At 43.2% G+C, this 18,900-nt stretch overlaps 2 protein-coding genes across 2 annotated transcripts in view; both read left to right on the top strand.

Annotated features, from left to right (window-relative positions):
- The first annotated feature begins 72 nt into the window (after window positions 1-72).
- Window positions 73-8,610, top strand: kdsr (3-ketodihydrosphingosine reductase). The gene is made up of 10 exons (XM_036519291.1): window positions 73-518; window positions 2,306-2,395; window positions 4,280-4,336; window positions 4,652-4,717; window positions 5,078-5,173; window positions 6,515-6,706; window positions 7,167-7,250; window positions 7,466-7,549; window positions 8,074-8,175; window positions 8,471-8,610. Exons 1-10 carry the CDS (start codon window positions 330-332, stop codon window positions 8,591-8,593), a joined length of 1,083 nt encoding a protein of 360 aa, XP_036375184.1. The 5' UTR covers window positions 73-329; the 3' UTR covers window positions 8,594-8,610.
- A 6,177-nt stretch (window positions 8,611-14,787) lies between these two features.
- LOC118770833 (apoptosis regulator Bcl-2-like) overlaps window positions 14,788-18,900 on the top strand; it is a 39,225-nt gene continuing 35,112 nt past the window's right edge. Inside the window, exons 1-2 of the mRNA XM_036518561.1 lie at window positions 14,788-15,263; window positions 15,444-16,073. Of these exons, the coding sequence (XP_036374454.1) occupies window positions 15,540-16,073 (534 nt within the window). The 5' untranslated portion in view covers window positions 14,788-15,263; window positions 15,444-15,539. The remainder of the gene's footprint in view (window positions 15,264-15,443; window positions 16,074-18,900) is intronic.

Genomic DNA, 18,900 nt, shown 5'->3' with positions numbered 1-18,900 from the left:
CAATTTACGTTTCTGATGCGTAATACTACAAGTACCCAATTCCACCTCTCCCACTTACAGCATCCGCTGTGAGAGACGTCAAAGTGTATGGTGCGTTTTGTTTTGGTTCATGTTGCATCTGGATGTATAGCGAGCGTTTGCGGTCTCAGTGACGAGGTTTTGTTGTAATTTATGTAGCCAGCTTTCTGTCACGTTGCCAACGTCTCTCAGAACTCCTCCTCTCACCGAGCCATCGCCTCCCCTGGTTGAGGAGCGCCAGCCCCTCTACGACACGCTCCTCCCGTATCCTGTGGCTAACGATATCGTTAGCTAGCTAACCCGATTCATCCATGTCCGCTGAAGAAGGCTTGAGTTCAGCGATCTCGGACTGGCTCCTTTTCAATTCGTGGTGGCTCCTTCTGCCGTTCATCATGTTACTGGTCGTCGCCGCATTCATCGTGGCCTTCGTGCTGCTGCTGTACATGATATCTCCGCTGATTAGTCCCAAACCTCTCAAATTAAACGGGGCCCACGTCGTGGTAAGTGTAACATAACTGCAAAACAGAACATAAGCAACAACGCACAAGCTGTCTTCTTCCAGCCCAGATGATATTACTTACACAACGGTACAGGGGCTTGGTGGCTAGCTGGCTACTATCATCCGTCAGTGATGTCCATGATGTAGTTCACCATGCTAACTGTAAACTGCGTTTTTGCTGTAACTTTAGGTGGGTAGCTGGCCATGAGGTTTGTTTCATGTGCAGCTCGGCTATTTTTGTCAGAATGATTTTTTTTTTTCAAATATATGGGAAATACAACCTGCGTATGTAGTTATCTAGTGATGTTAGCTAGCTCTGTCTGTCATTAGTGCATCGCAGATATCAAATGCAAATAGCTAGCTAGCGATCTAGGTAGCTGCTGCATTGAACAGTACAGTAGCTAATATTGACACGCAGCTTGTCTTGCTAACTGTGTTATTGCTTGCAGGCGATGTACTTGATTGAGTGTACTCACTGCCTAAAATAGAAATCTAGAACAACAGTCAAGCGTCCGACTTATGAAGACAGTGAAGCCCGCCTGTACAGTAGACGGATTAGCTAGTTAACTTAGCCAGCCTGCTAGTCCTTGTCATGATCAGCTAGAGCTGTCATTTCTTTGTGTGGTCTAAACGTTAAGTATCTCGCTAGCTACCTCGCTACTGCTGTCTGGAGAGCAAGGTAGCTATCTAGTTGAAGATCTAGCTAGCGACGCTTTTCAAGAGATCCTAATTACGTGTTTAACTTAGTCTTGTTTTTGCTGTTACCTGTAGTGTTATCAAGAACCTGTGCGCGGTTCAGTCATGATATGACCTTTATACTCCAGAACCCACTGGCTTTACAAGTCCTGTGCACAGCGACTTTCAGCGTAAACTCTAACACGTTTCTTTCACTGCACTAGGTCGGTATTGAGCAAGCCTTTTTATTTACCTCTTTTGCTGTAACAGGGCACTGACCTTCATAAACCCGTGTGTGCGCACGCATGTGTTTTTACAGTTGTATTGTTACAATGCGCCGGATCGACTGTATATGGTCTTCAGGCACATATGTAGCGTGCATTCAGTATCAGATATACTTATGTTACAGGTTTCATGTTAATATTCAAAATTGAAGTTGCTTTCTTGTTGACTGTTAACATGGAGGATTCTGCAATTTGAACAATGGGGACACAGAGGACAGAATTTTTGTTAATCTCATAGTGGCCACAATATGACCACCTTTTAAATACTGCAAGTTTTCATTGACAGTGTCCATTAATACTTTCGCAGAGGACATATTTGTCACAGGACATTTGTCAAGGTGCCCATTAGTATAGGCAGCAACTGTTGCAAGAAACAAGAAATCAATCTTTGAAATGTTCCCTATGCTCAACCTTTAAAAGCATTTTTATTGCTAAGAAAGTAGTGTCTCATTGTCATGAAATCTGTGTCAAAATGACAATAATAAATGACAAATACCACCATAATATCTTTGTGACCTGGGAGCCTTTCTTCTGTCACAAGACCCCACAAGAACATGCTTCCAGGCATAGGATGTTTGGCTGCTGTCATTTGAAAAATGCTCATACTTGATTTAGCCTGACGGTGCAAAAGAATTTACCCCGTTGGAAAGACTACAACATAAACCCTCTGTCATGGAGATGAGCGAGTGTGTGTGCATCCTACCCTCCTTTCACAGATGTACTTGCCCTATTTGTGCAACCTGACCCAGAAAGAAAAGCAGCTGTTTTAAAAAAAAAAAAAAAAAAAGTGACACAGTAAATGCTTCCCTTTTTTCCCGGCCCTCTGCAGGTGACTGGCGGCTCCAGCGGAATTGGGAAATGCATCGCCATGGAGTGTTACAAACATGGGGCGTTCATCACGCTGGTGGCACGGGATGAGGTGAGCGGTAACGTTGGTTACGAGGGTGACGTTCTCCAGCCTGATCGCAGCAGGGGGTTAAGAGGATCCTACATGGATCCAGTCAGTAGCCCAAAGAGTAGAACACTCACCCCAGAACGCACAGCCTTGCACAAATTTGCGGACTTGGTCGTTTGTGCTGTCCACCATTCGGTGAACTGCCGTCATTGTAAAGGCGACGTTGTGTGATGGGGGGTCTCTGGTTGCATCTGTGTAGATTCTCGCTTAGGCATTTGGCACTGTGTAGAGACCACCCTTACCAGAGAAATGCCATGAATTATGTACTTCTGCCCATGTCTTCTCTATATGAGTGCTGCATAGCAGCTGTGTAATATAATTGGCAATGACATAATGAACCATTTTAATAAATAACGTTTTAATAAATCACCCCCAAAAGCTTGCTAGTCTGGTCAAGAGTTCTTTTTCTGGTTTAGGTTTTACCTTTCAAGCTGCTTTTAATGTTGAGCAAACAGAAGAGGATTCCTCTGACCTACCTAGAGTCAAATTTAGTCTCCCACAAGGCTCAGGTATTGTGTTAGCGCATAAATTATTTATTTAATAGTGATGCTGACCTCCGAGCTAACAGAATTCTTAGAGAAATACAATACTGGCTGATTTGAAACTTTGTTCTTCTCTTTGTAATCAGACAAAAGGCCAGATGTAGGTGGGCTGCCGCGTGGCTGCGTTAGACAAGGCACTCCTCTTTTACGCAGGCTGAGGCCTGTGGCCTGGGTTTGATCCCAGCCGTGTCATCACCCAGAAATGACCTAGAGCCCACAGTGGCGGAACAAATTGGCATCTCGCTGGCAGAGGTAGGGGTGTGTACATCAGCCAGGGCTTCTTCATCTCACAGCTGTGAGACAGCTGCCATTCATCAGGTGCCCGCGAATTGCTCGGATGACGTCAGCGGAGTAGTTTGTGACGTCCGATTGGGGCCCTCTTCACTGTGGTGCATTGTGGGAAAAAGCATGCGAGTGTGTCAGAGGATTGCCTTCGCGTTCAGTTCAGTGCTTCAGTGCTCCTCCACATCAGCAGAGGTTGTCTCAGTGAGAAAAGCATAATGTTCTGTTGGTGATTCCAAAGAGGATTGTAAAGGGGGAAAAAACGTAAAAGGTATGATATATTGTCACAGAAATCTAAATCTACAACTACACAAAATGTCATTGCAAGGATCTTAGCTAACAACAAAAATATGATCATGTTACTCCTGTTTTACAAAGTAAAATACTTGACTTTTTTTCCTTACCCTCGAGATGCGGAAGAACGGTACACTGGCCCACTTGTACTTAACAGTGGCCTTGAACTTTCTTTAGTTACGCTACTAGAACTTGAATGAGATGCCCAGCTAAAATTCTAGTCCTGTAAAATTCACCGAAGATATACAAAATGTGTACTGAAAAAATGATGGATTGTTTTCTCTGAACTGTTGTAGGTATGTAGTACCTGTAGTTTTCCTTTTGACCATTGACTGTTCTGTTTTTTTCCGTGACTGATGAAATTGGATTGGACACTTTTGCAGTGTTTAAATTTCTAATGTATCTGATGAAATAGGTATGTAGGTCATCCTGTTTTTCTGCTGTTTTTTCACTATTTTATTTTACTTAGTGAGCATCACTTAATACTCTGCGTACACAGTTACCCGTCTTCTGGTTTTAACAGTCAATGTCAAGTTAGGCGTCATGTAATTTTTATAATTCTGCAGTTGTTGTTCTGTACTCTGTTCATTCGTTTTGTGTTGGTCACACAGCTCTTTGTGCAGATTGAGTAGCTCAGGGTACTGAGACTGCCTGAGAATCACATGCTGTTACTGCTTTGTCTTTAAATAAGTCATCATTTCTGATACATCTGCTTTTGTTTTTGTTTCAGAGCAAACTGGTTCAAGCCAAGAAAGAAGTTGAAAAGTGTGCCATAAATGACAAGCAGGTGGGTAACAAGACCTATGGTTAGGCCTTCTGTTGTAACCCAGGAAGCCAAGGTGGTTTGATGACACTTGCCTGAGTGTGAGCAGCTGTTGTAAGTGAGGACCTGCACTGGTTACATTGTTGAGTCTTTCTCTACTTGTTCTGCTTATTAGCTAAAGCCTTTTTGTACCAATGGTTTCTGTATACGCTATTACTCAGTGTGGCAACATAGCTTTAAATATGCACCTGCCTTGCAGTCTGTCTTTCTGAATAAAGTGAATGGAGCAGAACCGCATCTTTGGCCTCGCGTCTCACACAGCTGTGCTTGCTTTTGTAGGTGGTGCTTTGCATATCCGTCGACGTCTCCAAGGACTACGGCCAAGTGGAGAGCGTCATAAAGCAAGTAAGTCCAAGCCATTGCTCTTCCTTCATTACATTGAAGTCATTTTAGCAGACGCTCTTATCCAGAGCAACTTCCATAGGTTACAGTTTTTGCATGTTATCCATCTATACAGGTGGATATTTCCTGAAGCAATCCTGGTTAAGTACCTTGTCCAAGGGTACAGCAACAGTGCCCCAAGGGGGAATCAAACCAGCATGACCCTCCTCCTTACCACTACACTACACTATCACCCCAACAAATAAAGGGCATACCAAAGAGTATCACATTCCGTTTATAATACTGGGGGGCAGTGTGTAAAATCTTGACGTGTGTTTGGGGTCGGGTTGAGCGGAGGCATAACGGGTTTGGACCAACCTGCAGGCGCAGGAGAAGCTGGGGCCCGTGGACATGCTGGTGAACTGTGCCGGGACGTCCATCTCTGGGAAGTTCGAGGAGGTGGAAGTGGACCGTTTCCGAGTGAGTACTGTGCCTAGCAGAAGTACACTGTACCGAACCGTTTCACGGGGGTCTGGTGTACCAGCCGCCCTTACAGACACATTTGTTATGAAACCAACTGCAGCGTGAAGCTTTTTTAAGAGAAATTGCAAGTGTTTTTTTTTTTTAACTATTATTTTTATACAATAATATAGGCATGTTTAATGATACAAGAAGTATAAAATCATACAAAGTATTATGTGCAAGCTTATTACACTCAGCTCTTCCCCAAAAATGACAAAAACAGGACATGAAAAATAACCTAAAATAAACTAAAAATATATAAAAATATATAAATTTTTACAGTTCAAGAAACAAAGCTGTCATTCATTAAATTCATTGTCTGCATGTTGAAGTTACTTCTCAAAAGACAGCAGTACATCAATATAAAAGGAATATTTGGAAATAGAAATGCATTTACATTTTTGGAAATTAACCCCAGGGAAGGTGTTTGATTGGACACACTACGCACATACACACCACATAAGTCTGTGACCCTTGCAAGGTAGATTTATAAATCCTCAGTATGTCCAACTGTTCCCTTGGGTTTTATTTTTTATCGTACAGCCATGCTAAATGTGCTTTAAATTTATGGGTTGGGGCACATTGATTCACCTTGGTCTTGAGGCAGGCCAGTGTAAAGGTGCTTTGAAATCCTGCAGTTGGTTTGCTAGCCCGGAAGGAGGTGATAAGTGCAGTTCCTTGATGATAACCCGCGTGGCAGCATCAGAGAGTCAGATTGTGTGCCTCCAGTTATCTGCGGTACTTCCCCTTCGCTAACAGATTGATTAGCTCCATTTGACTGCCTGAAGCTTGCCTCTGCTGTGGCTACGGCTTGCATTCCACAGCAGGTCACAAGCTCCTGAAAGAGTATGAAGTCATTATCCCAGAGAAATGCAATTACACTGGCATGGAAACGGTACCAAAATAAACCAAACTGTTCACCCCCCGGAGCCAGGATCATCTAGGAAATGTCCAACCGCAGTCACTCCAAGGAGGTTATACCCTAACGCTGTGTGTGTGTGTGTGTGTGTGTGTGTGTGTGTGTGTGCGTGTCTGTGCGTGTCTGTGCGTGTATGTATGTGTGTCTTTGCGTGCGTGCATGCGTCTGTGTGTATGCGTGTGTGTGTGTGTGTATGTACGTGTGTGTGTGTGTGTGTGTGTGCGCGTGTCTGTGCGTGTCTGTGCGTGTCTGTGCGTGTCTGTGCGTGTCTGTGCGTGTCTGTGCGTGTCTGTGCGTGTATGTACGTGTGTGTGTGTGTGTGTGTGTGTGTGTGTGTGTGTGTGTGTGTGTGTTTGTGCGCCCATGCGTCTCACTGACAGAGGCTGATGGAGGTGAACTACCTGGGCAGCGTGTACCCCACCCGGGCCGTGATCACCACCATGAAGGAGCGGAGGATGGGCCGCATCATGTTCGTGTCGTCGCAGGCGGGGCAGATCGGCCTGTTCGGCTACACGGCCTACTCCCCCTCCAAGTTCGCCCTGCGCGGCCTGGCCGAGTCCCTGCAGATGGAGGTGGGTGTGGAGGCTATCGCCCCAAAAGCTGGCCTGACATTTGTCACTGCAGCGATGGCTGGGCTTTAGAAACTGAATCTTTTTGACAGAAACTGAACTGTTTGTGTTGGTTCAGTTTAGTGTTTATTGAAATTACTGGGGCAGCACTGAGGCGCAGCATTCAGAGCACTGTACCCAGAGGTTTATGGGTTCAGCTCCCTTGGTTACTTGCAGTGCATGTGACAGTTAAATTACAAAATACTAAGTAAAGCAGAGACTAAAAATACAGAAAGAGCATAGTACATGTGGAAAAAAAATATTTGGCGTGCAACAGTTTCAGCACAGTTTAGATTAAAGCAAGCAATGATGAGAGATGCTGATGACATATGCTGACGACAAGCCATGTACAGGATGTCAAGGAAAAATGATTGTAAGTTGAAGTGATGACTGTACTGTACTGATGGGAATTCTCTCTCTGCAGATGAAGCCATATAATATCTATGTGACTGTAGCCTACCCTCCCGACACAGACACTCCAGGCTTAGCAGAGGAGAATAAAACAAAGGTACAGCCGTTCACCCACCCGAAAGTAGAGTGGTGTCCATGGAGGTGTCTGTTTTTGTTTACACTAACTTTTACCATTCATGGCTTTATGAGGCCACGGGCCTTAATAAGAAGCACAAGAAAGCCAGCTTATCTGTCCATTGCTGCTCTCTTGACCTGGTGGGGATATAAATAGCCAAGTGAGCTGAATACTGTTTTTTTTTTCCTGTTTTGAAGCCCTTGGAGACAAAGCTGATCTCAGAGACGTCGGGGGTGTGCCAGCCGGAGCAGGTTGCTAAAATCGTCGTCAAGGATGCAGTGGTAAGAGTAACGTCCCGTGCTCTGCCGTCGTCCTGAAATACTTTTAAAGATGGTGGTGGTGGTAGTTAGCATTTGTAAAAACCCATCCTGCAGTCCTTAAATGTGTAGCGCTCTTCCACATTCCCAAACCAAATCCTGTCAGACCTCATGCCTGCTGCCTCTTGTGGCCTAGGTCCTTCACATTACAGAAACTGGCATGAACTCTGACCCTGTGAGACATCTAGGCTGGGACCACCCATACTTTCCATGTTCTTCATTCGGGACAATAACCTTTTCTGATTGACATGCAGATTTGAATTCCAAGCTTTGCACAACATGTGTACAGTCATTTCTCAGGATATGAGAAAATGTCCTTTATTATATGCACATTATCATTCAGTCGACTGATTGGGCAGGCAGTCATTCAGACAGAATGTGTGGTTACTGCATGTGAAAAACAAGGCGACTCAGCTCAGTTGGGGAAAAACAGGAACAGGCTTCCCTTCTCTGACTTCTTTCTTGTGTGTGTCGTATTCCCCCCGCAGCAAGGGAACTTCACCAGCTCCATCGGGCCGGATGGCTACATGCTATCAGCTCTCACCTGTGGAATGTCACCTGTCACATCCATCACCGAGGGCCTCCAGCAGGTATGACACACACACAGGTGTCCCTGGCAGCTGACCGCATCATCCTTTCTCCTAATAAGAATGATTTCCTTCTGCAGACACTGATGCACTGTGTCTGGGGGAGAAAACCTTCTCATTCTGAAACACTTTGAAAATACAGCGTACCAAATTTGGGTGATTGCGTTTCTGTTTGAATCGGATAACCTCTTCTAGCTGTGTGGTTTTGGTAGAAGCTGTGAGTGTTCGGTCATGGTGCATCCAGGAAAGGGCTTACCTGTCCACCTGTTCTCTCGCTCGTATGCGCCACCCTCTGCAGATTGTGACCATGGGGCTCTTCCGGACGATCGCTCTGTTCTACCTGGGGAGCTTCGACAGCATTGTGCGCCGGTGCATGATCCAGAGAGAGCAAGAGTCCAAGACTGGAGACAAGAGCGAGTGACCCCCCCACCCCCACCCCCCCCAGCCCACACCCCTCCCAGCCCACACCCCTCCCAAACCGCCCTCCACCCCCATCCCCAACCCCCACCGCCTCCTCTTTACAGATAGACCCTCAAACCCAGCCACGACACCCCCCCCCCACACTCCCCCTGTACCAGGACATCTGAGAGGGGCCCGCTGGCACAGAGCGGTATCAGGGGGAAGCACGGCTCAGCGTTGACCATCAGTGAGGTTGCCAGCAGAGACGGTAGATGACTCTCGGTGTGCGCCGACCTCACGCGGTCCATGCTAGCTACAGAGCTGTTGGCTGGGTGGGCGACGTGTGAGTGTGTGTGCATGTGTGTGTGTGTGTGTGTGTGTGAACACGTGTCCGTGTGTGTTACCGTTTGTACTTAATCTGGACCTGTCTGTTGTTTAGCACTGTATTTTTTCTTAATTTTTTAGCCTCCCGTGGTCAGGATTTGTGATGCCAGACAGCTTAGCTCCATATTTGTTTTTGCCCTGATCCCAAATCACCATTACAAAAAGTGATTTCTTTGAAGCCTGTGGGATTGTCTGGATGTCGTCCTTCATTGTAGATGTATCTGTTCTCTTTTTCCTCATTCCCTATGTACAGAAAGGAAATGGATTTTTGTAAAAACACAAATAAGTAGCTAATCAATTGTACTTTTCCTGGTTGTGTGGTTGTATTCTTCAAGGACCAACATGGTAGAGCTGGGTGTGTGAAAGTGGCAGTTGTGTTTTGCCTGTTTGGTTTGAGTGCACACATGTACTTTGTGGCTGAAGTTCACTTTCCCGTCCTGCAAACGCTAACCTATAGGAATTTAATGGCTACTGTGAATGTGCATTTGCCCCTTCGTCACAAACCTCCCAGGCATCCACTTACATTAATCAGAAAATGCAGTTCAACTTCACTTAAATCCTACCTCCAATCCCAACACTTATTCCCAGTATGAGTTTCTGAAGGGACCACAGTTCAGGATGTGAATTGTATTTGAAAGTGTTAAGGGTGTCTTTGGGAAAACTCAATAACCCATGCAGAGGTCGTTTTCAGAAGGTGAAGGTGTTGTCAGCGAATCCTCAGAGGAGTGCGGCTTATCGCACACTTGGTTCTTTATTTGGCAGGTGGGGAGCAGAATACCAGAGTGAACTGTATCGAGGTTATTTTTCGTGTGCCCCGTGATATAAAAATGGGGTCAGCAAGCAGACAGGAAATGTGGGTTATCTCGTGTTTCAGGGCGACCCTCCCCTCCGTTGCATTCTGGAATTAGCTTGTCATTCCATGTCTTTGCGGGCAAAGAATTCTTAGTTGTTGGGTTACCCTTGGGACTCAGTTTTACACTTAATAGCTAATGGGACACTAGTGCTTTGCATGTTTGTCTTGTCTTGACGGTACGTTCTGACTTTTGCTGCTCAACTTTCTTCTCTCGCCTCGAATGAAACATGCCCAATACTACTAAGGAGGAGTGTTTACTCTTTGTTGAGAACACAAAGCCTCTCTGCTGATATCCTGTCAAGGGTGTAAGAGCACTCAGCGCTCTTATTGGCCGAAATGGTAACTGCTGACTTGGCTCGTGACAGATTGGTCTACTGCACAACTTTAGCCCGTTTGTCTGTTTGTGGAGTCCAGTCGCACCTCTTTCTATGTGTGTGTGTGTGTGTGTGTGTGTGTGTGTGTATGTCGCTGTGAAAAATGTGTTTTCTGTCCCCTCAGAAGGGGTCTGCAGTACAGCAGGGCAGAAGGTGTGAGTCAGTGTGGTTTGAAACTCGCGGGTTCGAGTACTGATTGCGCTGGCCAGGTGGGGGCGCTGGAGAGCAGTTTCTGTTTTCCGAATCTTTCCAAATCCTGTCACTGTCCCACACTCACAACGTCCTGCTAAGCAAACAAATGGAATAAAAAAACAAAAAAACATGCGGAAAGATGTCAGTTCATTAAAAGTCTTCCTTTTCCATGTGTCACCTTTGGGGAGAATGTACTTTAGTACTAACCTTGTCATTCAGAAAATAAGCACCACACCATCGTCTGAATGCCAAAATATATTACACAATTATGTCAATGCAATGCAACTGTATTTGAATCTTGCTGCTTTGTTTATCTTTAGGAATAGTTTGTAATTACGCTGAGCACTAATGCGGGGCCCATTCTAAGCCTTAAGAGATGAACCACAGATTACGTTAATGCTAAAAGAATGGATCCACCCACAACTGTGGCTTAGTTGCTTATGGTTTTCCAAGTTACTTTGTCTCTGCATATGCCCATCGCTGTTGTTTTTTTTTTTTTTTTAATTATTTTTAGCTTTCGTACACACAGCCTCACATCAGCCATATGTATGAAGATGAGACCAGATGACTCGAAAGACGATGCTCTCATCTGACTTTGGCTTGGGGCTCTGTCCAGGACAAGGTTTACCGAGTGCGGATGACGGTCTTATTTCTTGTATGTGTGTATTTCCAATGTTGATTTTTCTTACCCTTGCCCTCCCTAGAATAAACTGTAGCGATACATAGTTCATAGAAGTTTGATATGTAGCTTATCGAAAAGCAATTTGTTTTCATTTAACAATTTTAAGCTATGCAAATCAAGCCTATGTTCATTATTCTGATAAACGTTTTGACAAAATTACATGTGAACTCTTTCATGCTGAACACTAGTTCCAAACTTTGTTGATGTTCTGTTAGAAGAAAGAATAAATAGCCTATAATTTCTATGTACTGAAAATGAGCAAAATACATTAAGTTCATGTTTTGTTTCATGTTTTTTTTTGCCAATATTGTATGAATTTCACCTTGTGTGCCATTTTAAAAAGAAAATGAAGAGTGGAGAAATGTTGCTTTGTCTTATTTTTCTTACATGAAAAACAAAATGGAACAAAATAAACAACTTTGGAAAATTTCACAAGGATTTATTGTCTTTGTGCTGGGCAAATTGCTCCTCTGGTCATTTCCACATTGTTTTTATAACAATAGATTAGATTTTAATTTTGAGTACCACTTTTAAATACAGTTACGGCAGTAATGCTGCATCTGGGCCACAGGGGGCAGTATTGGACTCTTCCTGAACTCCAGGATCTGAAGCGCTGTCAATGATACTTGTACGCGAATAAGCTCGCTATGCTGCCGCAAGCCCAAAGTACGCGTTGACATAAAAACTATTGCAGTATTATTAATTACATTTTTTTAACAATGCAAAGTCCCAAGTGTCCACCGCACTGAAAAGTAAAACTTTTGGTCATAGTCTCAGTTCTAATCAGGCTGTCATATGGGCAGGGTAATTAATAAACTCTGCAGAGGATGTGGTGGAACTGTGAATCACAGAAGTTATTCCTGGCACACACAGCAATGGCATGCTAAGAACGAGTGATAACACTGCCACAAGAACAGGGCACTCGGCATGAGCAGCGTGAAATTCTGCTGCTGTGAGAAGGTTACTTTACAGACTAAATATTCCCTATCGTCATTATTTGTTCCGTAGTCATCCCTGTCCAAGGTGACTGGTGTTGCTCCTATGGTGTTGTCACCTATGTAAGTCGCTTTGGATAAAAGCGTCTGCTAAATGAATAAATGTAAATGTAAATGTATTTGTACATCAGTTTAATTATCTAGGCATTAACTGAAGCAGTCCAGGATGAGTACCTAGTTCAAGCACCAAACTGCAAAGCCGCACCTTGGATTTGAAACTGCACCCCTCCAAGATCAGTTACCTGTCTTCTGCGTGCTGCATATTACAATATACGTCATCATTTTTGTCATACGCTTGGAAGTCCTGTGGTCCTTCTTAGAAGAGGGTGAATTGTGACCTCAGAGTGATGCAACACTGATCATTGTTTGTGACAGCATCAGTGATGAACCCCTGAGGGTAGAGGTATTGATCCGAGTGTACAGGAGGAACCCACGGGGATGAAACTTTACCCAAGACCAGAGCTAGCCAAGTGCTGCCTGAACAAGCTCAGTGCAAAATGGATAAAGAGGAAGAGAATCCACCTGCTTGCATTGTGGATTATCAAGATTCTTCAAGACGGTTTCATTCATTATATCTGCCAAGCGTTTTTGTATTGTCGGAGTCAGAGAAGGGCTGTTGTTCTTTACTTAAATTAATTTTTATTGCCCTTTGACATCACTAATCAGCAGATGTCTTGATTTCTTCCCCCCAGATGACTTGGTAATGAATGATAAGTGTAAATTTATCATGTAATCGTTTAATTTAATTATATAATTTAATGATGAAATTCAATTAAAACCTTGATTTAAAAGCACAGAGAAGTAGTAATATTCTTGTAACACTCTACAGCCTTTTCCAGATTTATTTAATTTTTGTTTGCAAAACTTTATTTTCTACACCCACACACAGAAATCTGTATTCAGTCTTGAATAGGAAACAATTGGCATGTATGTGATCAAAAAAAACATTGAATTTTGCTTTGTAAATGCATTGGATTCAGCAGACACAGTTTGTTTTTCCTCTGAATACTCAAGTCTTTGTCTTGCTCTCCAGAGACATTAATGAAATTGCTTCATACTGTACTTCTTGGTACACTATTGCCATTGTGTCAGCCTGGAATCTCCTCATCACATAACTGAGAGACATGGCTGTTGGTGACCTTTTGACTTTCTTAAGTCACTGTCTGCTTGTCTCTTGTATTTTGCTGGAAATTGTGTCGCATATCTGTTGAAACATGTTACATGTTTGCAGATTTAATGTTGCTGCATGCTACTTTGATTGTTGCGGTCACTTGCCACTCTTGTATGCTGCATTCAATCGTATACTGACAAGCTTGTCATATTTTAAACTGCGTCTGTATGTGTGTGTGCGTGTGCATTTGAGGGTGTGTGCATGCATGTGGTGAATTCAGTCATCTGTGTGTACGTGCACGTGTATGTGTGTACACGTTTCACAGGGTTGCGGAATTCTGTTTGACTAGTTGACTTGAGAAAAGTCCTTAGCCTTGGTCCAAGAGGTGACGTACCTTGATCACAACAACCTGCCCTTCTCATGACAAAACAGAGGACTACATGAGGTATAGAGACAAACTCAAAAAGGAGAGATAACCTTGGGAATGAACAGCACCACAATAACTGTGTTAACCCTTTCTGTGGTGGTGTTATTCACTGCATGGAGTGAGGTGGATGGTGACCCTGAGCAATGCAGTGTTGCTAAAACATCACCTGGCCACCAGGGGTCCCTCCATCAAAAGGGTTGGACTTAATGCATGGAAATTGCGGTTCAGGGCTGCTTTTTTTAACTATAGACATATGAAAGCTCCTAGGTCTTAAGGATATCACATTTCATTTGGAAGTGAGATGTTCTGAGCAAATGTATAATTATGAGACTTACTTGTCTCTGTCATTGTTTCAGGCAAAAGACATAGAAGCTTTTTTTGACCTTGAGACCTTGTATCCTTGCATTTTTCATTGAAGCAACATTTAAGCCCTGACATGAAACCGCTGCAAACACATATTAGAAGAAGCTGCTTCATTCAGGAGATACTCCACCTGAAACTTGTGTTTATTGAAATATTAGGACCTGGATTACCATTAAAAAAAGATTAAAAACAACAACAACAACACACATGTTAAGCCACTTTAAGAATTCTCAGGATTCAAAATTCTCACTTCAGTTACTTTGGAATACAACATGGAGCTGTAACCTTTGAGGAGATTGAAGGCAGGCATTGTTCTGAAAAGTTTATTGTGTGCTACATAAATTCTAAATCCAGCCATGTACATTGCCATTCCTCTTTAAAAAAATCCTCACCAAAAACAAATCATGCAATTTTCTTTATATTCAGCTATTGGGTAAATCCTAATAATAAACTGCGTAGAAATGCAGATTAGCATTCTCAGTCCAGGATAGTTAAATATTTTAATTGAATCTCATAAACCTATATGTAGGCCTACTACTTTGTAAGACGCCAAAAAGAATCCCCTGATGAAGAAGGCATTACTCTTATTGCCACTTACTATTATCAAAAATTGAACTAATTGAGACAGAAAAGACGACAACTTGGAAAGAAGCCATTCAAGCCGGAGGACAGGAGACCAATCCTTGTTCATCATTCATGAAGTCTGTTTGTCTTACACCGCTAAACATGAATGGCGTGACGTAGAGGAATTACCTCACGACAAAGCAGTAACTTCGCAAATCGAGAGGGTGTAGCTCAGAAGGGCGAAAGCACTTCCAGCTAGAGACTCCTCTCTGGCACATTGTACGCGATCCGCGGCAGCGTATTTTCTGTCACGCTGTTAACTGGGCTGCTCTGGACTTGATATCTCATACAACCCTTACACGTCTTTTCAAAGAAGGGTTCTCTTTTCCTTTTATGTACATGTCATTTTCGTCTCTGATAAGTGCTTTACAAGCGCTTGCAAAATCTCTTCCGTCTTTCAGGCTCTGCAAATGTCAATGGAATAATATAACTACGAAAAGGGAAGCAGTGTCGTTAATTCGGTCGAAATCTTGGATGATACTCCTCGACTGAAGAATCCAGCTAAGTAACGTGTTTTTCTAAATATTTGGCTACCTAGAAGCAGTTGCATTTCAACACGGATATACAGAACTTGCTACTTTCCCAGGGATCTTGCTGCCGAAAGGGGCGTATCATAAACCAAGAACAAGCATTCCTGGTTGCTAGAATATTTTACAGCAGTGGCGCACGCTTCGTCTGAATCATGAAGTAAGTTAGAGCTACTTACTGTGTTAATGATTGATTATTTGAGTGTTGCTGCATTTGTTTCAACACAGTTAACGCAAATATATAGATATTTTTAAACAAATGTTGCCTGTATAGCTCTCTAAATTAAATAATATCGCATTACTAAGTATAATTTCTTGAATCTTTCTCGTTGTATTGCAGAGTACATTCCTTGAATACAACGTGTCGTGGGTGGAAAATGCATTTGGCGTAGAAATTCTCCGAACAACTGATTTTGCAGAGCGTTTTGACACCGTAATGGCAAACGAGAGTGCTTACGATAATCGGAATATCGTGGAAAAATACATCTGTCACAAACTCTTGAAAAAGGGGTATGCGTGGGAATTCCATTCTGCCGAAGACACGGATTCTCCAAATAATGGCTTATCGGATTCCTCCAACTCCACAGTCCTGGCACGGCGGTCTCAGACAGCTGCGTCCCCTATCCTTAACCGGATCCCACAACCAGACCCGCATGCCGCGCTTCATCGGGTTTTACGTGAAGCAGGGGACGGCATTGAAAGGATGTATCAGCGAGACTTAGCAGAAATGTCACAGCAGTTGCATTTCACGCCTAGCACGGCTCAAAGGAGGTTCGCCGCGGTAATAGAAGAGCTGTTCAGGGATGGGGTCAACTGGGGTCGCATCGTAGCCTTCTTCGAGTTCGGAGGGACAATGTGCGTGGAAAGCATGAACCGGGAGATGACGTCCCAAGTAGATAACATTGCTGCCTGGATGACGGAGTATCTAAATGGGCCGCTCCAGAACTGGATCCAGGAGAATGGAGGCTGGGTATGTCTGCTGCAAAACTTATCTTTTCTCTTCCTTGATATTATTGTTCCCTATTCTGTACCACACCAAGAGAGCAAGGAAATGCTTTAAAGTCAACGGTATCATGGCTCAGATCGACGTCCTGATTTGAAGCTCAGGTAGTTCCCATTGTGTTTTCCACCAATGGGATGCTCTGTGGTCGTCACACCTCCCTCACGCCTTCTGCGGTGACTAATGGTGCTGTCATCTCGAGCTTTCAATATTGCATCTGCCGCGCGACAGAAAAGAGTGCACTCTTTTATTTGAGGAACTAACGGTTCATGTACGCTTAAATGCAGCTTGTCGGCGCATGCAGTGCCCGTTCAGGTGAAAAGAGACAAGTTAGGAAGTATGAGACATACGTAACACTGTAGCTTGTATTTATAGCTAATTTGCCACGGTCGATTTTCAGTTTCTATATTTGGTTGAACCGCATCATCTCAGAAGTTGCATTGTGGTCATACAGACACAATATGGTCCACACTGAGCTCATACATGGTCGTGTCCAGGACGTGTTTCCGTTTAGTCTGAGATTTCTTTTTATTTATTTATTTTGTCATTACATTAATTGCAATACACCCCCAGAGAGGATTTTTTTTCCAGTTTTGAGAGATTTGCGCATTGCTTCTACTTTATTGCAGCTGATGTAAATTACTATAATAGGGGCAATATTAATTTTCACGGGGTTAACCTTGAGCTGGAGTTTTCACAGGTGCATCCACTTTCTATATCAGGAGAACAGCGCAAAGCAATTGTAGGCCTATATGTCGTTCTGTGGTTACCTGTCTCGTAATATCAAGAACACGAACTTGTCCCTATTATTTGTGAAGTTTCATCTTGTTCTTTATTAATATTAATATATTAATTTTGGGGGGAAAAAATCTTGTAATTACCAATTAAAATTGTTACTCATTAGCTGTGATGAACTTGAGTAGTGAGCCCCCTGGAGGTTTGATCTCTTGTAATCGAAACCAGCACCATCCAGTATGCAGGAAAGACAGATGTCCGACCTGTCCCGCTGCCGGGAAAGCTGCCACCGCGGTCTGGCTTGAAAATCAGTTGGACCAGGACAACGGTCATAGCTCTGAAATTCAACAAACCCACAAGCGTGGCTGGACAGAGCACCCAGCTGTCCGAATTATAAAGGAAGGACACAGCTAAAGTACAGTAACTCTCAACCCGGTGCAATCTCCCCTCCCTTTCACTTCCTCTCCCGTTTCTATTCTCTCTGTGCGCTTCCTTTGATCTCTGGTCCGCAGAAGACGATAAAACGGCTACTACAATTGTTCTGTTGCAGTATGGGGAGTCGGCTGCATTTAATATATCCCCCATAGCGTGTAATGCAGCACATCCTTGACAAATGCAGGCTCTCTATGGAGAATAACAGTGAGGTAATAGATATGGACTTTTTACCATAGGACTGCTGTCATTAATTTTGAATTTTATCAGTAAGTCTTCAAGAGTAGCCATTTTTGCAGTGAACCCTCCACTTTCATCTGGTGCTCTGGTTGCATTTATGAGACAGTTCATTGGTGACTCAAGGTCCAGAAGGAAAGCATTGATTTATGTTCCACTGTTTTTTTTTTTTAAAATGATTCTAACAACTGTTAGGAGGTGAGTTCATGTGTAGGCTATTAAGTCACCTGTGTATGCATTTCTTCCACAAATATTTACCCTTACAGCCTGGTTTAGGTTAGGTCTTCTGCTCACATTTCAAATGCAAATTTGTGGCCAGTATCTCAGAGACAAGAAGTAAGTGGAATTAAGTATCCTTTCCTCAGGTATTATCACAAAATCTGATTTTAATTTGATTGGTAATACAGGATAAAGAAAAGGATGTCTCCCTCACCGGCTTCTGAACCATCAGGTTTTGTAACAGTGCCAGGAAGCCTGTCAGTGAGGGTTCTCCCCTTTCTGTGTGGCACAGGCTGCATACCTTAGCAAAGTTAAATATGCTGGAAAGAAGCAAAAAAAAAAAAAAAAAAAGAGTATCACAGCCAGATAATATAAAATTCAGCAAACTTTTTTTGTGTAGATGGGCAGATAAATCTCTCAATATCATTTCCAGCAGTAACATTTCCATCACTGCCAAAAGTGAGATGGCGCTTGTGATTAGTGCACAAATGATGAAGCTGGGTTTCCCCTTTTCATCTTAATTCTTTTTATGGGGAAATCCCATTTCACATCCTTGTAATGTATGATCACGTATAATGAAAGTCTGGTTTGAGGACTGGTTTCGACTAAAATATAATCTTGTAAAATTTATGTTTTGCACCTTTTTTTGTAAAGGATTGAATTATTTTTTTCAATTGATTTATTTTCCAAAGTGTGACCATCAATAGGTACAAAATCTGCTGTGTCCTAAAGTGATTAGTCTACCAAAGAGGAGAAAAGGAAGAAGGAAGAGGGCTGGTCAGGAATAACTGTGTGGCCTTATTAAGTGACTTTATGTAAGAGTTTTTAGACATTGAATGATTTGATTTACATGAAGTTTGCGGACATATAAATACCTCAGACAGGTAAATAATTGTTGCGAAACAGAAGCAAAATGATGTGACCCAGGCTGAACTTTGACTGTGACCAGCTGTACAATGAGGCACTTCTCAGCTTTCAACCTGCTGATCCACTGCATTTCTCAGGTACATCCAGTGCCTGGCACCTTTGTGGGCTCCTGCAATGACTTCAGTCCACGTCTTATCTTGATCTTATCTGGATCTTTGAAATATCCCAGAAAAAGTGCACTGCATGTAACATTTTCAAATGTGACATGTTTATTTCTGTGATGACAGGGGTGTTTAACTGAACTGCC

The sequence above is a fragment of the Megalops cyprinoides genome, chromosome 24 (genome assembly GCF_013368585.1).
Source record: "Megalops cyprinoides isolate fMegCyp1 chromosome 24, fMegCyp1.pri, whole genome shotgun sequence".
In the NCBI taxonomy this organism is placed as follows: domain Eukaryota; kingdom Metazoa; phylum Chordata; class Actinopteri; order Elopiformes; family Megalopidae; genus Megalops; species Megalops cyprinoides.
Note: the sequence above shows the minus strand (reverse complement) of the source record. Positions and strands in the feature narration are given on the sequence as shown.

Excerpts from the sequence above, each read along its gene's own strand:
- kdsr (XM_036519291.1), top strand. The coding sequence starts at position 330 with ATGTCCGCTGAAGAAGGCTTGAGTTCAGCGATCTCGGACTGGCTCCTT. Across the intron at positions 2,396-4,279 it reads CGCTGGTGGCACGGGATGAG|AGCAAACTGGTTCAAGCCAA; the intron begins GTGAGCGGTAAC and ends TTTTTGTTTCAG. Across the intron at positions 8,176-8,470 it reads TCACCGAGGGCCTCCAGCAG|ATTGTGACCATGGGGCTCTT; the intron begins GTATGACACACA and ends CACCCTCTGCAG.